General features: G+C 36.0%; 2 protein-coding genes across 2 annotated transcripts in view; one reads left to right on the forward strand and one right to left on the reverse strand.

Annotated features, from left to right (window-relative positions):
- The window catches only part of CACNA2D3 (calcium voltage-gated channel auxiliary subunit alpha2delta 3), a 492,915-nt gene that overhangs the window by 382,915 nt on the left and 91,404 nt on the right, over nt 1-18,596 (forward strand). The gene's annotated exons all lie outside the window — the stretch shown is intronic.
- LRTM1 (leucine rich repeats and transmembrane domains 1) lies at nt 5,690-18,367 on the reverse strand. The gene is made up of 3 exons (XM_080385024.1): nt 14,045-18,367; nt 12,029-12,625; nt 5,690-8,921 (listed from the first exon to the last, which is right to left on the reverse strand). The coding sequence occupies exons 1-3, from the start codon at nt 14,070-14,072 to the stop codon at nt 8,488-8,490; spliced, it is 1,059 nt and encodes a 352-aa protein (XP_080241150.1). The 5' UTR covers nt 14,073-18,367; the 3' UTR covers nt 5,690-8,487.

An 18,596-nucleotide genomic window follows, 5' to 3' on the forward strand; every position in this document is an offset into this window, starting at 1 on the left:
TCGAGGTCATCTAGTCCAATCCCAGTGGGCTAGACCTTGAGCAGAATCTTGAGCTTGAGTAGGTTATCCAGAAGTGTCCAGTCAGGTCTTGAATATCTCCACAGATGAAGAGGGCACACCCATTCTGGGAAGCCTTTCTAAGGTTAAAAATAAATAAATAAATAAATATTGTTTTATCTTTATTCTGAAACCACATCCATGTTGCAGAGAGGCATGCAAATTTTTCACAGAAAAACCATTAAATGTGCCTCCATTTCAGGACATAGAATGGCAGTATGATACCATGTGAATATGAGTCATCTTAAAGATTACTGAGATTACTCAGTGTCTTTATATCACAGTCTTTTCATTTTAGCAAATGGTTATGCTGTCAGTTGCAAAGGACCTATGTACATAGATCTGGAAAACAAGCATATAAAAAAACGGTACAACTCTGAAACCTAGTTTGAATGTCATCAGCATGTTCTTTCCATGCTGGAAATGTTGCAGTAGAAACTGGTTTAAAATTATTAGTTCTGTAACACCCAGATAGAAATAATAGTTTTGTTTTGTTGGTTTTTTTTTTATTTTTTTATTAATATTGCCACGTATCAATAAAAAATGCAAAATTACAAAGAAGTTTTGCTTCTATGGTACCAAAGTAGGAGGAAGAAATACCTAAAGCAGTTTTGTATATATTTTCTTCCAAAATATTTTATATATTATCAGTTTTGTACTGGACTTCCTATTTATCATAGTTGAAATGAGGATATAGAAAACACGAAATGAGTCCTCCCTGCACACATGCTTTTCTGTGGGGTCTTAATCAAAACCAAGGAATATTTTAATTTGTTCATTTTAAAAACATTAAAAGCTTTACCAATACAGCCAGACCAGTAGTTTCTGAAAAGAAGCAAGACCTTGTTGTTCTGTGTGAACTTAACTGGAGTATAGCTAAATTAGAGAGAAATTAAAGTACCCCAGTAATCTGAAGATTGCTTGTATTCAGTGTAATGGTGGAAAGAAAAGAAATCCATGTTGTTCTTGTGTACAGGCATCTTTACAGTCATTTTCTATCAAAGAAGAGTGATTGCCTGGGATGTGCATTCAAGCATTACCATAGCTCTGTCAATCTACCCTGACTCATTCTTTTCTGCTGCTACATAAAAAGAACGATTGCAATAATTCCTGTTTAGACAGAAGAGAAAAATCAGTGCAGAAGGAACCCTGTTTTCCTTCACAATTGCAAGCTTCTTGATTGGTGTTTTTGTTTTTCTTCTGTGTTAAGCATTCCTGATACAGGTGGCCTGAAGATCAGCCATTCTCATAACCTCCTGTGGCAAAGGTTAGCAAAAAGTCTATAGCTCTTGTGAGAATACTAGACCCATAAGGGTCAGAGTCTACCATTCATGAATATGTTGAATAATAGTTATACTTTGTATGTAGTCCTTTCAAAAGAATAGATTTACTTTCAATTTTAGAATGATTAAGGACGGCCAGATTTTTCTCACAGTCACTATCTTCTGCTGCCAAGCAGTAAAAGCTGAAAAAAATCCAAACCGAAACCAAAATGGAGATACTTTCTACTACTGATGATTCATGTCTTTATATAGTATCTTGTCTTTATAATAGGTATGTTACACAGAAGGTTCCAGGGAATCTGTCCTTAAATGAATGGCACATGCATTTAATTCCATAGTAGATGGTGTTGTAACATAAGGGCATGGTAAGTGTTAGGTTACTCCCTCCTCTCTGCTACACATTAATGCTGTGAGACTAATAGAAGTAATTTATCACATAAGAGATTTCTTGGAAAGAAACGTGTACATATGGCTTAGCAGAATAAAAGAAACACCTACTACTGATTTCTGCGAAAACAGTAGATCATGCTTAGTGTTATATTATATATGTATATATATCTTTAAATATACACTAAAATATGTATCTAAAACATAATAACCAGGCCTTTGTAATCATATGTAGGAAGTGTTACTGACCCTGAAGAAAAGGCAGTCTAACCCTCTCCTGTTCACTGACAGTTTGATTTTTTGATTTTAAGTGCTTTTACCAAACATCCTCACTATCCAAACAAGGAATGTTGTTTTATACTGGCAAACAAATTGTCCCAAGCAAAGCCCACGGTCTTCTATCTTTCCAGCATTTAACTTTTCAAAGCTGGTCTGTTGTTTTTATAACCAGCCCATATACAAGTTTGTTTGTTTTTTTTTTTCTCTAATCCCTGGTGAGAGATAGAGATTTTTTACAAGTGTCATCATCATCTATCACCTTCATTGTTCTCTTTTTTATATAGCTATAAGAACAAACATTAATATAAAAATAAATTCAGTTATTCAGTGTTAAATATTCCTAGTCAAGATGCTAAAAGTACCCCAGGTATGTTGAATGACACAATTTGAAGATTTAGATTCTCTTTTTGTTTCTCATCCATAAGCTAAAGAAGATATGATAAAGATTTCACTTCATCAGTAATTTTTTTAAAATGGCATGCAATTTTGAATGCCTCTATTCTGGCCAGAGGAAAGTGACCTGATGATCCTGCTGTTTAAGATATTTCAAACTGTGCCTTGAAAACAGGAAAGACCTACAATCTCATATTGTTTTTAAAATACAAATATGTCTTATTGAGGCTGGTCACACTTCAGCTTTTTTTAATCTTCCTGTTTGAATCAGCCTCTACAGGACAGCAATTTGAAAGGAAAATTTGTAAATATACCAGTTTTCCAGTAACTGAGGCTTCTGGTGATCTGGCTGTAAGTAAGGAAGATTATTTTATAATTTTGTGGAGGAAAATTTGCACATTGTAACTGAAAATAAATCCCTTTACAACACTAAATTGTTGTTCTTCATCCCCTTTTTTCCCTTTTTGATGTGTTAATAGTTAGATATATGCAACTTCAGCACTCCATTCAGGGTTTTTTTGAGTGAATTCAAATGAAGTTTGCATGCACATCTCTCTTTGAATAAGCTCCCAGAACATGCTTTGAAAAAGTGCATCCCAATAATTTAATCAAAAGTGGCTTGAAGTACTGATATTTCTAGGAGTGGCAGATACAGTAAACGTTAAATCTGCTATTGTTGCAATGGCACATAGAGTAAATATATCTGCTCTGCACTTATACTTTTTTCCACCCTTTTTTCTCACATGCATTGCTTTGGTATTGCTATATTATTAAAAAATATTCAAGCAAATGTCAGTGTCATTCACAGTCCTTAAAATGTATGAATCCATCTATAAAATTGCATTTTAGTATGAAGGCCTAAGGGAAAATGAATATGCCATCATAATGACACACCAACCAAATTTTTGAAGCGTTCTAAAATAGATGTTTTCCTTGTCAGGCAAGACAGTGATTTACCTAATCTTTACTCCGCATTATAAGACACAGAAGATTATATTCAGCAGTAGCATGTAGTAAATCCCTCAAAATGCTTTTCGTGCTTTGGTGGAAAACTACTAGTTTACGTTTTTCCACTTTCCTGTTCATTTTGAACGTTATCTTCGTATTCATAAATCTAATACTAGTATATAGACTAATGTTTTCAGGGAAATAAAAATGTGTATTTGTACAGTCTGATATTGAACAACTCACAGACTTAGGTTAGGAGCTGTGACTTCGGAAACATGGTTTGTAGGTAATGCATGGAGAGGGGTAAGGTCCTCCAGAGAATACTTCAGAGCATGTGGTAAACCCCTGCCTCTCTCCATTGGCTCAACGGGGAATCTGAAGTTAGATGGCATATTCACATATTTGTATTAATTTTTATTTGTTCTCAATTCGTTTTGCCATACAGAATTAGTGTGTGGAATAAATGAATAACTGGGCTTCTTAAGATCGTTCTCTGCTGGTGTTGGCTTGAGAGTTTAACCCCTGTTTATCTAATTCTTGGTCTTTCCTCACCACTTGTTCTCAGAGAATCTGGGGCTCTGATAGGTGAATTAGAACAATATCCCAGCATGTATATTATTAATATGTATCGTAAATTGCATGGACAATTCTGCTTTTTGCTTCTGGTTTGCTGTTGGGAATTTTTTGTTGGGTTCATTGAGTTTTCGTACTACATTATTTGGGTAGGAGGAAGATCCTTGTGATCTACTAGCAATCCGATTCTCAGGGCATTTAGCTAAATAATTCTGCTGCTAGCAAAATAAATCCCTTATTACTGAACAAGGCAGCAGATTAGCTGTCAGGTCCTGTTGAAAGCTTCAAATAATGCTGTGCAAGTATGAAGCTGCAATTACATAGTATATGAATACATTAATACCAGTTTAAGTACTGTGGATTAAGTAATTTTTTTCCACCCCCACCCCCAACAGAGTGTGTGTCCAACTATTAAGTGTTTTCTCATATGTTTGTTGTGTTTTGAAATGAGGATGGCAGCCTTATGCAAGAAGCCCAATGTACAGTGTATGTAGCCCTAAAACATTGGGGGATCCCTCTGTAATCAGTAAGAGCTTTTATTGAAGGCAGTTATGAAGTATGTAGTCAGTGGTTTGTTTATTATGGGTTTCTAATTCCTACTTCTCCACTGTTGTGGTTTACTGCCACATCCAGCTGATTGATGTTACTGCCTCTGTCATCTGGGGAGCATACAGTCACGTTTCAGGTCGTATAAACCCAGGAAGTACCAAAACTCTCTTATGATAATTATTACTATGCCACTTTCAGCCAAGTTCAAAGATAAAGTTGTAAAAGTAGGCATGCTTTCTGGATGCTTAACTAAAGCCTGTGAGTCTTTGTCTTCTGGCCAGTAAAGATAGATGGTTTTTAGTAGGCAACAGTATTTTTTGTTAATGTTGTTAATGATAGATAAGCTACGTATAATGTCACTAAATGTTGTACTTTGATATTCAAGAAGAGAGATCCTGATTTTTTTGGGACATTGTATCACTAGTGAGTAATGCAGCTGAATTTTGGTTGACTCTTTGCAAGCTCTGGATGGAAAGACACATATGGCAAGCAAGTATGTTTTAGTTTAAGCTTTGTTTCTTCAATATGGATACTGAGGACATTTTCTGTAAGGAACATCGGCATATTGTAGTTTTTAAGCTCTGTTCTAAATTGAAATTTTAGAAAACCTCTTTTTCTGAAAACAGAGTAATACGGTGAGCCTCTACATGAAAGACAGGAACACAACAATATGTGTCCTTTCTCTGTATTTTTAAAAACATTGCAGAGTAGCATGTCCTGATATTTTGTTGATTTTGGGAGGAAGAGTGTTTTTTGCAAAGATTAGAAAAAAATACCGTGCTCACTATAATACCTCTCATGAGATTGCTGGAAAAACAACAGATCTTTCTCAGGAACCTTTATCTGAAAAATAAATCTGTGCAGACAACTTATTTCAGCGGCAGATGTCCATTGCTAAGCTTTACAAATTAAGGGCAGTTCTGTGGGGAATCCCTAGATCCAGTCTTATACTTGTAGTTAATAATTGTTATGGACCATAAATTGTGCCTTTTATCTCTATTTTTCAGTAGCTGAACATTCTGTTTCCTCTACAGAAAAATAAATAATTTTGCATTTATTATTTAAGCATTGAATCAATACTTCTGTGTTGAATGTCTGCTATTAGCTTATCAAGGAAAATAACTCAAACTCATTAATTTAAAAACATTTGTAAATATTATATATAATCTTATAAACCTTACAAGAAAATTATCTCTGTTTTTTGTTTTTTTTGTTTTGTTTTGTTTTGTTTGGGTGTTTTTTTTTTTATTGTTTTGGTGGTTTTTCTTGTATTTCTTCCCCTTTCTTTAGCAAACAGGAAGTTAGAAAGTATAAATCAGATTCTGCATGGATAGGCTTGCTCTGCTCCCATAGCAGAGTGAACTAATGGAAATATGAAATACTTTGCTTTCTGGCAGAACTCCATATCAATTTACAGCCTTATGTGTGCATGAAAATCCCCAAAACATCTTAAATATGACTTGGAAAGAGTTTCTTTAAATGTTGTTGTGCCCTTCATTGCCTCTTCCTCACCTCTTTCCTCTCTCTCGTTTTTAAAGATTGGTTTTACAGTCAGAAAAGGCTGAAAGGTTTTTGTTGATACGACTGTTTTTTAATGACTAGGAAGATGTTCTGGTTATTCCTGACTAGGAATTACCAAGTCAGTTCTTGTTTTTCCTTTGCTTGAAGATATCAGAAGTGTAAACTTATTTGTGATAGAAGCAGCATTGCTGTATCTGAGCCTATTAGAAACACTGTGGGTGAAATCTCTCTGGAGGTCAGAGGTTTATTAGCTCTTATCTTAGGATCTGCAGTTTGAGCACAAGTGTGCTTATTTTAGGTTGTCACCATAGAAAAGCACTGATTTGTCGTGTCAATTTTTTTTGGCCCATGGGCAATAAGATCCTATCCTGTATTACTTTAGTCTTCTCTATCTGAAAAACTATGTTTTGCTTTGTAAAATATTATTGCAATAAATAGATAAAAGACTAGAAGATGTAAATCTACACACTCAGATGACTTAGCTCTGAAAATAATTGTTCATTAAGCTTTACTGAATCTTTAAAAGGAAAAAAAAAAAAAAACCAAACCAAACTTGCTTGTGAGCTACATCATCAAGAGATCAGATTTAAAGAGCCTGAGTATAAATATTCTAAAAATTCTGTTACAGTGATGTCTCAGCAGAAGTAATGTGCCCAGTCTAGGGTACCATATTTTAAACAAAATGTAGAAGAACTGAAAATGTTCCAGGGAATGCAGGAGGTAAAAATAAAGTTTGGAGAGTGTGGCCTTCTTTCAGAAAAAATTGAAACAGCTTGGTTTATTTAGTTCGGGACAGAGAAGAATGAACAGAGCCTAATAATAATATGAAGTACTTAGCAGTTAAAAAAAAAAAAAGAAAAAGACAGACAGTAATTGATTGTTTTCAATGTCTGCTAGATTTAGATTAAGACTGAGATGCTTAATTTTCTCTGGACATGAAAGTAACTGCAGCTGCAGGAATGAGCTTTAATATTTAGGTTGCAATTATTACTAAGTAGATAAGAGCAAGGGTTACATGACTCCTGCCATATAGCCTATTACTCAGTTGAGGCTGTTATTAGAATAGCTACAGAACTTGATCTTGGAATCCATCTGTTGGAAGGAGAGGGGAGGTCTCCAAATGCCACAACACAGCCTCCTTTTGCCCTTATTGCAGACTGTTACTCAGCCCTTCTCCTTAAGTCTTCTGGTCAATGGAATAAACTGGCAAGATTTTTACCAAAGCTTTAGGATAGATGCTCAGAAAAGCTCTTAAATTATAAACATTGTTGATTTCTGTATTAACTACCAAGATAGGTCTTTAACCCTGTCACTGGAAAGATTAAGAAAACACATTTGACAGCTCTCACATATCACCTAAATGTATTTTATCTGGTCTTAGAAAAGGTAGATGGAGTTGCTGACCTCTGTTGGTTGCCTTACAATAATTTCTATGAATTATTTAAAAAAAAATTCTGCACATTTGAAATATTCTTTCTGTTCTGAACTCGTATTACTCAAATGGTTTGATGGCAAAACTGCTCTGCAGACAGTTAGGGTGGACCCTTGAGTCCAGCTGCATGTTCTCTCTGTGGGACAGAATTTGTAAACATGCAACTATTGTGCTCTGTACTGAAGGGCAGCACTGTGATGGCAGCTGCATCTGCAGTCATGATGTTTGCAAAACAGAACACTTGTGTGTGGATTTGGGAATAAGAAGCTTCAGAAATGTCTGTAGCAAGCATGTGTGCCAGCAGGATAACAGGTAGTGTCTCTTCATATATGCTGTATGTGCTGGTCTCAGTTCTTGTATCTGAAATAATGTAGCATTTCTTCTTTCTTCAGTGTTTTCTCAACTCGCTTCTTTCTTCCCTACTAAGTAATTTAAAAATTATATTTGATAATTAACAAGGTACTTCCTATTTTCTAAGTTAAATAACAGTGATGTTTAATTCTTGTCTTCTAGGGCAGATTGGAAGGTCAAAAAATGTATTTGGAAATGGTTTTGACATATTTATCACTGGCAGTGTGTAGACTGGCAGGTTCTAAAAGTGATTGTGACCTGTATTTTGGGATATATACCAGGTATTCTGAGATCTTAAAATATAGTCAGTCATTTGTAGCTATTTTGTATTTTTCTTTGCAGAAGGTTCACTCATGTTAGCTACTGACTGTAGCTGCAGCATAACTCATACGCTGTGCTAATATTACATTGACAGTTTGTAATGGAGAATGGAATATTTTAAAGTGGCTACATCAAGATTTCATTCTCTCAAACAGCCTTAAATGGCGGGTTCAGAATTTACTTACACAAAATATAGACAAACTTACATTCTTCTACATAAAGTCTTAATATATATTCCAAAGAATATATAAGTTTACATTAAAAAAAAATCTGAGAAAGAAAACAAACAAACACACAAAAGGAGTGACTGCTATTAAATCAATCCTAATGTGGTTCCAGGCTTTATAGCAGAAGTGAGGGCTTTATTTTCAAGAAGCCAAAGACAGAAGTAATTCAAGCCAAGGAACTACCAAATGGCTCTTTTTCCTCAGGAGTCCCATGCTGTCTGACTGGGGCCAAATGTTCTCTGTGATATTTAGCAGTAATTGCAGCATAGGCACAACCATAAACAGCAGCTGCCAACATCATCAGACACACAATCCCACAGATAACTCCAGTTATTACTACAGTGGCGATTGCATGGCGCAAACTAACAGGCCTGGGCTTTGGTTTGGGTTCACAGTTGGAGCGGCTGTTCTCTCCGTATTCGTTGTGATGAGCGTGCTTCGGGGAACTTCTGTGCTCAAAGCTGTGGTGGTGGATGCTAGCCCGATGAACGTGAGCTGTCATTAGAGGGCATGCCCCAAACAGCTCATAGGGAACTTTGAGGAGGTCCTTTCCCTTCCTGATCCCTGGTGATGAGCAGATAATGCCATCACTTATTCCTCCTGGGGAAAAAAGAAAACAAACCGAAACAAAACAAAAAAACACAAGAGAATTATCATCTTAAGATTTGGTAGTTTCTGAATTATCTTCATGTAAAATTAACAAAAACCTGAAGTAAATTTATCGTCACCTTTGACTTTATATTTTTAAAGATTTATAATTATATCTTTAAGATCTTTTCCCAGTTAGATCAATGGGGAGATTACACTTTAACACTCATATAAAAGAGTATTTGCAAGAAGAAATCAATCAGAAATTGTTAACTATGATTTTGTGGATGTACAAGCAAAAAACCAGTGGTATAAAAATAAGAACTAAGTCACAGGTGAGAACAAAGAGGTATTGTTAACAGTAAATTCATTCCACCCAAATTCATACCACTACTTCTTTTTATAAAGAGAAATGGAAAAAAAATAGACTCAGTAAAGATTTCCCAACTGACTGAAATATTCCATGAAAAAGTCATCGTTCTGACATCATACGCTAACTGTAATGAGGCAAAGAAGAAAGTTCATGAGGTTGTATGTATACATGAGCAAATTTTTGAAGCAAGGCTGATGGTAAGAAAATATACAGAGATCTAAAGGAGTTAAGGTTAATCAGTCTGTTACCCTGCTCAAATGGTAAATTTCATGATTTTTTAGAGCCAGCTTCTGCTCTCTCCCAGAGAATGTTTTTAGTTTAACAGTAAGTGAAGTAGGAAGCCTCAGTCCTGGTAAACCATGCAATTGTTCCTCAGCATTTAGAAGCACACCAAGTGTAGCCTTCAGCTTTCTAATTAGGCCATACGCCACAGCCTTAGGGGTGTAGTGTGTCTAAGAGGCAACAAGGCCAAAACCAATGTTTATTAATTTTAAAAATTTAACTAATCATATTAGCTGAATTTTATTCTTCATCTCCATCCAATATAATCCACCTTTCAGCTAAAGCCAGGCATAGAAATTTGCATCCTGAAAAGACTTTGTCTGTGAAACTAACGAACACAGATGGACCCAAACTGACATCAGGAGACTGCTCCACAAATACTGATGGAATTCCAGGACAGTTATGAGCAGAGCAGCTTGTCTCTTTGTCTTTAAGAGCCAAACCCAAAGCATGGTTCCAGACACCTCCAATGTGTTCATTTGAATGTAATTATAGATAAAACTCCAGATCCTGCCACTGTGATCCTTTTATGGGTTTAACTAACTAAATGTGTGTGCGTGGAATAAAAGACTGGAGTCCCACCTGAACCGAAGCACTCTCTGTAGTTGGTTTTGAGTGTGCGTTAAATGGCAACTGCCTGAGCTGGATTCAGCTAAAAATACTGAAAACTTTCGGAGTTATATTGGACACAACAGACAATAGTTTTAAATGCAAACGATGTTGAATCTCTAGCAAGATTTTTTTAGGACTTGCGAGAATTATCTGTAGAGCTACAGTACTATTTTGTTGCAAGTATAAAATATATGTAATGGGAAAGATCAATGTGCAATGTAACTGACTTTTCTTCATGTGACACACAAGTAATTTCAGGGAAATATAAATGTATAAGAGAACATAGTATTTGGGCTTCCTTTAAAAGGTGTTGCTAAAATGAATTTGTAAATTCCGTATGACTTCATTTAATTAATCTGTGCAATGTTCAGAAAGATGGTAGGGCATCAGTGAATTTGTAAACAATATTGGTTTTGGAAAGAAGTTACAATACTTATGCTGCTGGCAGAGTAATTAAGATAACCTGATATGTTTATCTTGGATCATTACATTCTTCTGCACAAAGAAGTTGGAACCCCTGCTGAAATTTGTTGTAGGGAATAGTTCCAACATAATACAACTAAAGCCGTGGGATAATGTAATGTTTTACCAATCCAAAAATTAATAAATTTTAACCCTGAGAAGAATTTAGCCTTTTGTCTTTTCTAAAAGCTTGCTTCTGGCAGTGGCTTTACCTCACCCAGAGACTATTCCTGTATTAATTGTGTCCCTGCATAGCCAGAGTGCTTTTCCAGCAGGCGTGTAGAGTTCTGATGCCTATCAGAAAACAGCGGTCCTTCAGTCACAGGCAACATGGACCATCTTCACATACGCTGTGTTGCAATGTGCTCCATGTCACTGCCGTGTACAGGTAGGTAATCAGTAATTTGATCACATGCAAGAGTTCACATGCAATAACATTCTGAGTCTGAATATACCTCCTGGGTGAAATAAATTAATTTCTTTTAATACTTGATTCCTTTAGAATTAAATCATAATCTCTTTTCTACAACATAACACGTGAACATATTTAAAAGTCACAAAAAAATGTGACCAAAATATGAGGCTTCTTTTATTTATAAAATTCACTTTTCCCCATGTGATGGCATTATACATTTCTGGTAGGAAATTCTTCATGAATTTAGTACCTTTTCCGGTTAACAAATTAGGAAGCAATACTAGGCATGATTAAACTTGTACAAGGTGTAACATAAATTGTTAGGTAAAGTATTCTTAAAATATTAAAGAGCTACTAAGCAATAACTTATAGAGGAATTAGAATCCTAATTTACAGAAGGGTCAGAGTTGGAAGGGACCTCTGGAGATCATCTAGTCCAACCCCCAGCTAAAGCAGCTTCACCAGGAGCAGGTTGCACAGAGTTTTCTGAAGTTAAATCTGTGTTAGCATCTGTCTCAATGTTTACCCTTATACATCAGGTAAAAAGCTTTTAAACAGTAGGTTAGTTTCTAACAAAAATACATTGGTAGAATTAAAGCAAGTGTATGTGCACAAGTTTGCTTGTTTTATATATATATGTAGATATGGATAAATATATATCTATATATGTACATATGGATATATACGCATACACACATTACACATGTTTCCAGAATGTATCTGTACATACTATATGATTGTGTGTGTATTCTTTCTCTTTGTGCTAATATAAAGTTCCTCTGAGATTCTGGTTTGCCACCTGTATCTATGAAAGCACCTGTATTCTGGTTTATGCATGAGAATACATTTCAGTGTGCTTATTTGAGAGGACCATCTAAGGTGTGGAGTAAATTGTTAAGCCATAGTAGTCAAGATTAGTTAGATGCTGGTTAAGTGTTCTCATGTGCACTGTATGTAATGAGACGAATTCCTTACCTCTGTATAAGAAGCTTTCCAGCCACAGTTTCAGGCCAAAGACATTACAATTACATTGCCAGGGATTATCTTTGAAAAGAACCACTTTCAAGTTTGGAAGTGACTCCAGCAGAACTCTTTCCATTTTCTGAAGTTTGTTATGCTTCACAGACAGCAATGTTATATTCCCTGTGCTGTTTCCAAAGGTCTCAGGCAAACGTATAATGCTATTGGATGACAAGTCCAGTTCTTTCAGGTGCGGGAGGAAACTGAAAGTCTTGTTTTCTATATAATGAATCAAATTTCTGGTTAGGTTTAGAACCTGTAGATATCTTAATTTTTGGAAAGCACCTGGTGCTAAACTTGAAAGAGAATTATTAGACAAGTCTAAGATTTTTAGCAACGGTGTTCCAGTGAATGCATTTTGGTTGATTCTCCAAATACGGTTATTCTGCAACTGTAGTATCTGAATTCCAGGAGGTAAGTGGGCAGGAATGTCAGTAAATCCTCTATTCTTGCAATCTGCAGTCTTTGAAGCTGTATAGCATAGGCATTTGTCAGGACATCCATGAACTCCACCTATTAACAGGATGACACTCATACCCAAAAGCCAGTTACCTGTATCACAAGCGGAAGATTTTAAATTAGTTTCAAATGTTTGTCTTTTGGCAATATACATGGGCAATGGATATACAGCTCTGTAATAAACATTAATGTAGATGGCATAAAGAATTAATTTCTCTTACAATTAGTCAATTACAGACCGTATTGTACTCTTACAATGCAGAATGAAGTTAGCGCTTCCATGGCCTTAAAATGTACTTCCCATGGCTTTATCTTAAGTACAAATGGTTTTCAGGAGGATTTGTCATCAGCAAAGCAGTGATGTTTGATGTGAACGCAACAAAGTTTCTAAAATCATTAAGTTGGAATGTTTCTTTTTCTGTGGTAGTAACAACTTTGAGACATCTTGTGTCAGAAGAATTGCAAGTAGAACATTTTTGTGTGTGTGTTTTTACTAACTGTACTACCCAAAAAGAATTAAGTTAATGTGCAATTGAAAGAATAACAAGCCTCAAAGACATCATTATTGAAACAGTTAACAGTACTTCAACAATCTAGATTCTGTAAGTTTGTTCTTTAAAATATCTATCTTTATGCTTCTGCTTTAATTCCCTTATCAAAATGCCAGCTGTACTTCCCACAGATACAAGTTTCTACACAATCAGCAAGCATTTGTCAAGAAGGTGTTAAAAAGGTAAATGAGCTGACAAGAGTACATAGTAATATTTAGTATTTATAATTAACTTCTGCTCCCTGAGTTCAGGCCAGTTTTAACTGAAAAAAACTATAGATTTTACCTTTCATATCCTGGTAATGATCTTCCTGTGAAAACAAGTTGCCACCTAAAGCTATATTTGTATGCTTAGCATGAAATTAAAACAAAATAATAATCAGATGATGTTGAATAACCAGATTTTCTTTGAGAGTTAGAATGATAAATCCTTTTGTAACATTGTTTTTGAGAGGCCTCAAATAATTTTTATTATTCACTATTTCAAAATGAAAAACATTGTAGCTAGTTACTATTTGAAACCTTTAGAAACTAAAGGACGTACTGCTTATTGACTTACAGAGATTAAATATTAATTAGTAACAGGGAATACCATATTAAAGGAGTAACAGTGTATGATTATAACCAAATATGATGAATGTAAATGAAAGTTTTATTTTTAGACTACAGTTTGTCACAAATTACTCATTAATTTTCACTCCAAAATGAGGTTGTATTTATATTAAAATTATACATAATCTTCTGCAATATTGAATTCTACACTGTAGAATTCACTTGTAAGAATTCAGCATTCTTGCAAGCAAGGTAAGCAATACTTTCAGTTCATTATATTGTTCTGCAAAAATTGGCTTCAGCAATTGAGACTCAGCTTCCAATGTGGAGTTAAAATAAATACTGCTTGGCAAGGAAATGCTTAGAGAACAGAAAGATATCATCATTAATCTGAAACTTCAATATCTTACCTTTCATTCTGCTTTGCTTATTCTTCATCTTGAAGAAGATTCAGTCCAGTTTTTTGATGTAGAACAGTAAAAAACACTGTTCTGATTCCCACGTCAAAATTGTAATGTGGTCATCTAGTTTCCTTTCTGTGGTTTGGGGGATATTTTTTTTTCTTTGTTAGTTTTTTTGATAATCTTTGTCGTGTCTAGAAGTGCAACTATTTCTAGTGAGTTACTCCATCAGCCTTTGATTTTTTTTCTCTAAAACAATCTCTCCTCTCTCCACCCCGTTCATTTATGATTCCCAGAGACTTACTGTGCCTCTTAATCAGTCAACAGGCCACGCAAAGAGGGTCTGTCAGCTCTAACTGGACAGCTGTAAAATACAAATAATGGCCTGATAGCCTTGCCTTTTCAATTTATTTAATCTGCCTCAAATGCAAGGCACAAAAATAAAGCTGCCTTTTAAAATCCACTACAGTTTCTGAATTCTGGTGGATTATTAGCTATGCTGTGTTAATTTTTGCAAGATCAGATGACTCTGAGCATGGATTCTGATTATCTTGGGCTGTGACCAGAGGCGGTGGAGTGCATAATATCACTACAAATGGGCAAGTGGGTTGATGACATGGTTTTGACAGTGCACTCATTTGCTCTTCTAAGCTTATTCATCTGACATGCATTAGTTGTACTGACAGGATTTTCTTGCATGGGAACACAGGACTGGTGGCTTCTTCCATAAAAATGACATACATACTGGTATGGTCACCAAGAACACTGAGCAAATTCATTTATTTTCAAAGATATTGGAAAGAAATGGCAGATTATATTAAAATCATACTTCAAGAGTTCGAGTGGTGCCTTGCCTTGCCTCTTTGTTACTTCTTCAGTATAACTCATTCACACTGTACCCCCTACAATAATAAAAGGATGAATGACTTGTGACTATGACAGAACTCAAAGGTGTTTAAAGGAATGAGAGCTCTGGTATATAATAGAGTCTTTCAAGGCCATATGGTCACTCCATCTGTTATCTGTCCTATGGAGAGGGAAGTTGTGCAATCAAAAGCTTTCACATCTGTTCTTGTATGTAATACAGCTTTCTTGGGTTCAGATTCTGCTTTTAGATGCATTTGAAAAGATCATACAAAGTTCACTTTCTAGGGCAAAATGTATGTTCTGTCTGTAGGCAGTGCTGTGGAGGGAATCATAGAAAAGTGAGATCATGAGATCTAAACTGTTGTTGAAAGCAGGGTCTTACAAGAGGTTATCCAAGGTCCTGTCAAGCTGAGACCTGGATATCTTCAGCAAGAGAGATTCCATCACTTCTCTGGGCAACCTAGTCCAACGTGTAACTGCTCTCAGCATCAATAATTTTGTCTTGTATCCAGACAGAGTTTTTCTTGAAGTAACTTGTGCCTATCGCCCCTTGTTCTGTTTCCATGCATCCTTGTGAAGAAAGTAACCCCACTTTCTCCATAGCTACCTTTAGGTTACTGGCAGTCTGTGTTTAGACCTCTGCCACCCTCAGTCGCAGAAGAGCGCTGTGACTGTTAATATTGTACGCTTTGCTGAATTGTTTCCAACACCGGTCAAGATACCCAAAGGAATAGTGCTCTGTCCTTGCGGTAACTCATCCTTCATATCAATGATAGCCCTTCTCATGACTTTTGATTATACTGCAGGAGGTACTAGCTATTATGTTATTGTTTTCTGGTATGATGAGACTTTTTCACACTTTTAAATTGTCTTTGGTATCTACAATTTTATTTGGGCTCATGAATTCAAAGGGTTTCTTTTTAAAGTAGCTTTTCCTTCTTAACTAACGTTTACTGACCAGGTGGGCTTACAGGCTACCACAGCAGTTTGTGCCATTTAACAGATGGCTTAAAGAATGTCTCTTAACTACCTCTTTTATTTTAGGTAAGTCTTTGCTACTATAATTGTATTATTTTTAGCACACGCCATATGAAAGAGATGTTCATAGGACAAGGTCACTGAAAGTTAAGAGCTGTGGGAGGTTCAGTTCCAACAATGATGCAGAAGTTGTTTTATATACTCAGAATTGTGGTATGAGAAGTTATTGCTTTTTAAAAAATCTTCATGCTGAGTTCAGATTTGGAAACGTATGATTAAATCTGTCAATTCGCTTTTTGTGTAGATGAAGCTATTTTTTCTATGTATTGAGAACTCTGAATGCACATTTTTTTGTAAAAGTAAGTTTCCCCAACCTATAATCCATTTCCTATTCCCATTTATTAGTGATAATACTTTGGTTACAACAGAGAAGTCTGATGTGGTGAAAATTATAGTTGTCACACAGGTAGAGATCTGCCAGAAACTGAATAACCATGAAATCTACTCCTGACTTTTTGAACAGCCAGCAGGATTCTTTTCAGTTTTCTGATGTGGTGTAACTGTGTTATTGTGACTGCTTTAATTTTCTCTTGCCTTGTTGTAACAAGGTATGTTTCCATTGCAAATAACAAGACAGCCTAATGAACTAATGCCCTACCCCTGTTGGCTGGTGGGGGCAGTTCAGTGTTTGCCAGCAACCACTTTGCTGCAGCGGTTACTGCCATCTGCTTTAAAGGAGTAGTAAGTGTAAGGATAATTTGTTTTACAGAAGAGCATTATGTTAATTAAACTCTAGCAGAAAGGAAACAATTTAAATATTTCAAATATTTAAAGGCTACAGCATTTGGATTCCACTGCGTTGTATACTGAGTCCAGCCAAACGTGATTATATTAAAAAATGTTCTGAAGACCACAGCAGACAATTCCTATACATTGTCTTTATTAGATTTATTTTTCTTATGCTTTTGAGTGGGGAGGTATTCAAACTGTGACACTTACAGGGAAAAGTCGTGTGCTTTCTCCTTACTAATGTGTGTCTCCAGACTGGTAAAACAGCTGTGCTCTTGCTGAAAACCCCAAATGCAATTCTGAGCAATGCAGACTCCTCTTCATTTTAGTTCAGGACAAAAAATAATTCCTTTTTGTTAGTGAAAAGGCCCATAACTCTGTTGTTAAAAGTCTCCCCCTTTAACTGGCCCTTGAAAAGATATGGTACTGCATCATAGACAGAGACCTTCTCCTTTCCCATCTATGAGTCTGGATGCTGTGAAAAGATGACAGGACAACAAAACCCTTGAATCCCTCATGCATTTTTGCCTACAAAGGCAGTCCTTGTACCCTGATTGCTCAGGACCCTCTCAGCTTTTGCCTGGCAGGGTACTAGGTTTTCAAAAGTTGACAAAATTTAGAGGAAAGCCCTGGTTCCTACATCTGCCTACCTTTCACAAGAGAAGTATAAGCCAACAGATCACACCAAATCAGGCTTGAGGAAAATTTATAACTTACAAAGTTGGCCATATTTTCCAGAAAAGGTGGCTGCGTGGATTTCTTCAGACATCTTACAGCTTAGATAGGACAAGAGCAGAGTAATATCAGCTAGAGTTTAATAACATCAAATCTTTGCTATCACACAGCATAAGGAGACACCATGATAGCTAAAAAAGTTTTCGTGTCTCTCTTTGGCAGTTGTTATGAATCATTTGGTGGTTTCCCTTTAAGGTGAGAATATTTGGTAAGTCTAGAAAAATGAGGAAACAGGCAGGCAGTTGTGATTTTGTACTTTGGATCACTGACTTTGAGGGGAAGAGCCCAGTTTTCTTCTTTTCAGTGGCTTGTTTTGCCTTAGATACATCTGGTACTTGTTTATATAATGCATAATTAATCTATGAAACACGTTGTTGGAAGTAATCCTTGGGCCAAAAGATTAGTTGGATTCATATATAATCTAGAGCCACAGTTACCTTATAGAGAAAAAAAGATCATTTAGAAGGGATATAAACTTTCACTCTTAAGGGCTTTAATCAACCACTAATGACACGAGTTATAGAGAAAAATGTTTCCCTGTGGGCAGGGTTTTTTTCCCATAATTATTATTTATGGGAATTTTTACACCTTCCTTTGACACCTCTAGAAGAGGCCAGTGTATGAGATGTAATAGTGGACTAGATGGGCAGGAACATACTACATTCCAGGTGGAAATTTACAGTGGGGGAAGGGCTAGCTGGGCAGACTTACAGCTTGCTAGTTGCAGCAAGCAGTGCTCTGGTGAGGTGTGTGCTGCTGTGTCAGAGGGTATCATTCGGGGCTGCCTACCTGAGCATCTTCTTCGTTTAGGTTAGAACTCTATTCATCCCCAGACCAATTTTCTGGTTTGGTCTGGAAAATTCTTATCCAGGTCCTTGCTAGTAAACCACAGACAAGTGAGTCAGTCCTTCACAGTTTTTTTCAGCTTTTTTCTCCACTAAAGTGATGCACTGTTAGGTGGCTCAGTCAGCAATATGTTGCGGAATTATAATGCTAATATAATATATTATAATAAACTAATATATATAAGAGTTGGTTTGGCTTGTACTCCTTTTTCCCATGACTTAATGAGCAGAAATATATGAAGGTGAGAAGGGGTTGCTTGGAAAATGCTCAAGCATCAGCTTCACAGTATGCTTTGGTAGGTACAAATTTTATTACAAGGGGTGCGAGGTCTTCAGAATGAGAAGCA

This window comes from Falco punctatus (assembly GCF_963210335.1).
Source record: "Falco punctatus genome assembly, chromosome: 4".
In the NCBI taxonomy this organism is placed as follows: domain Eukaryota; kingdom Metazoa; phylum Chordata; class Aves; order Falconiformes; family Falconidae; genus Falco; species Falco punctatus.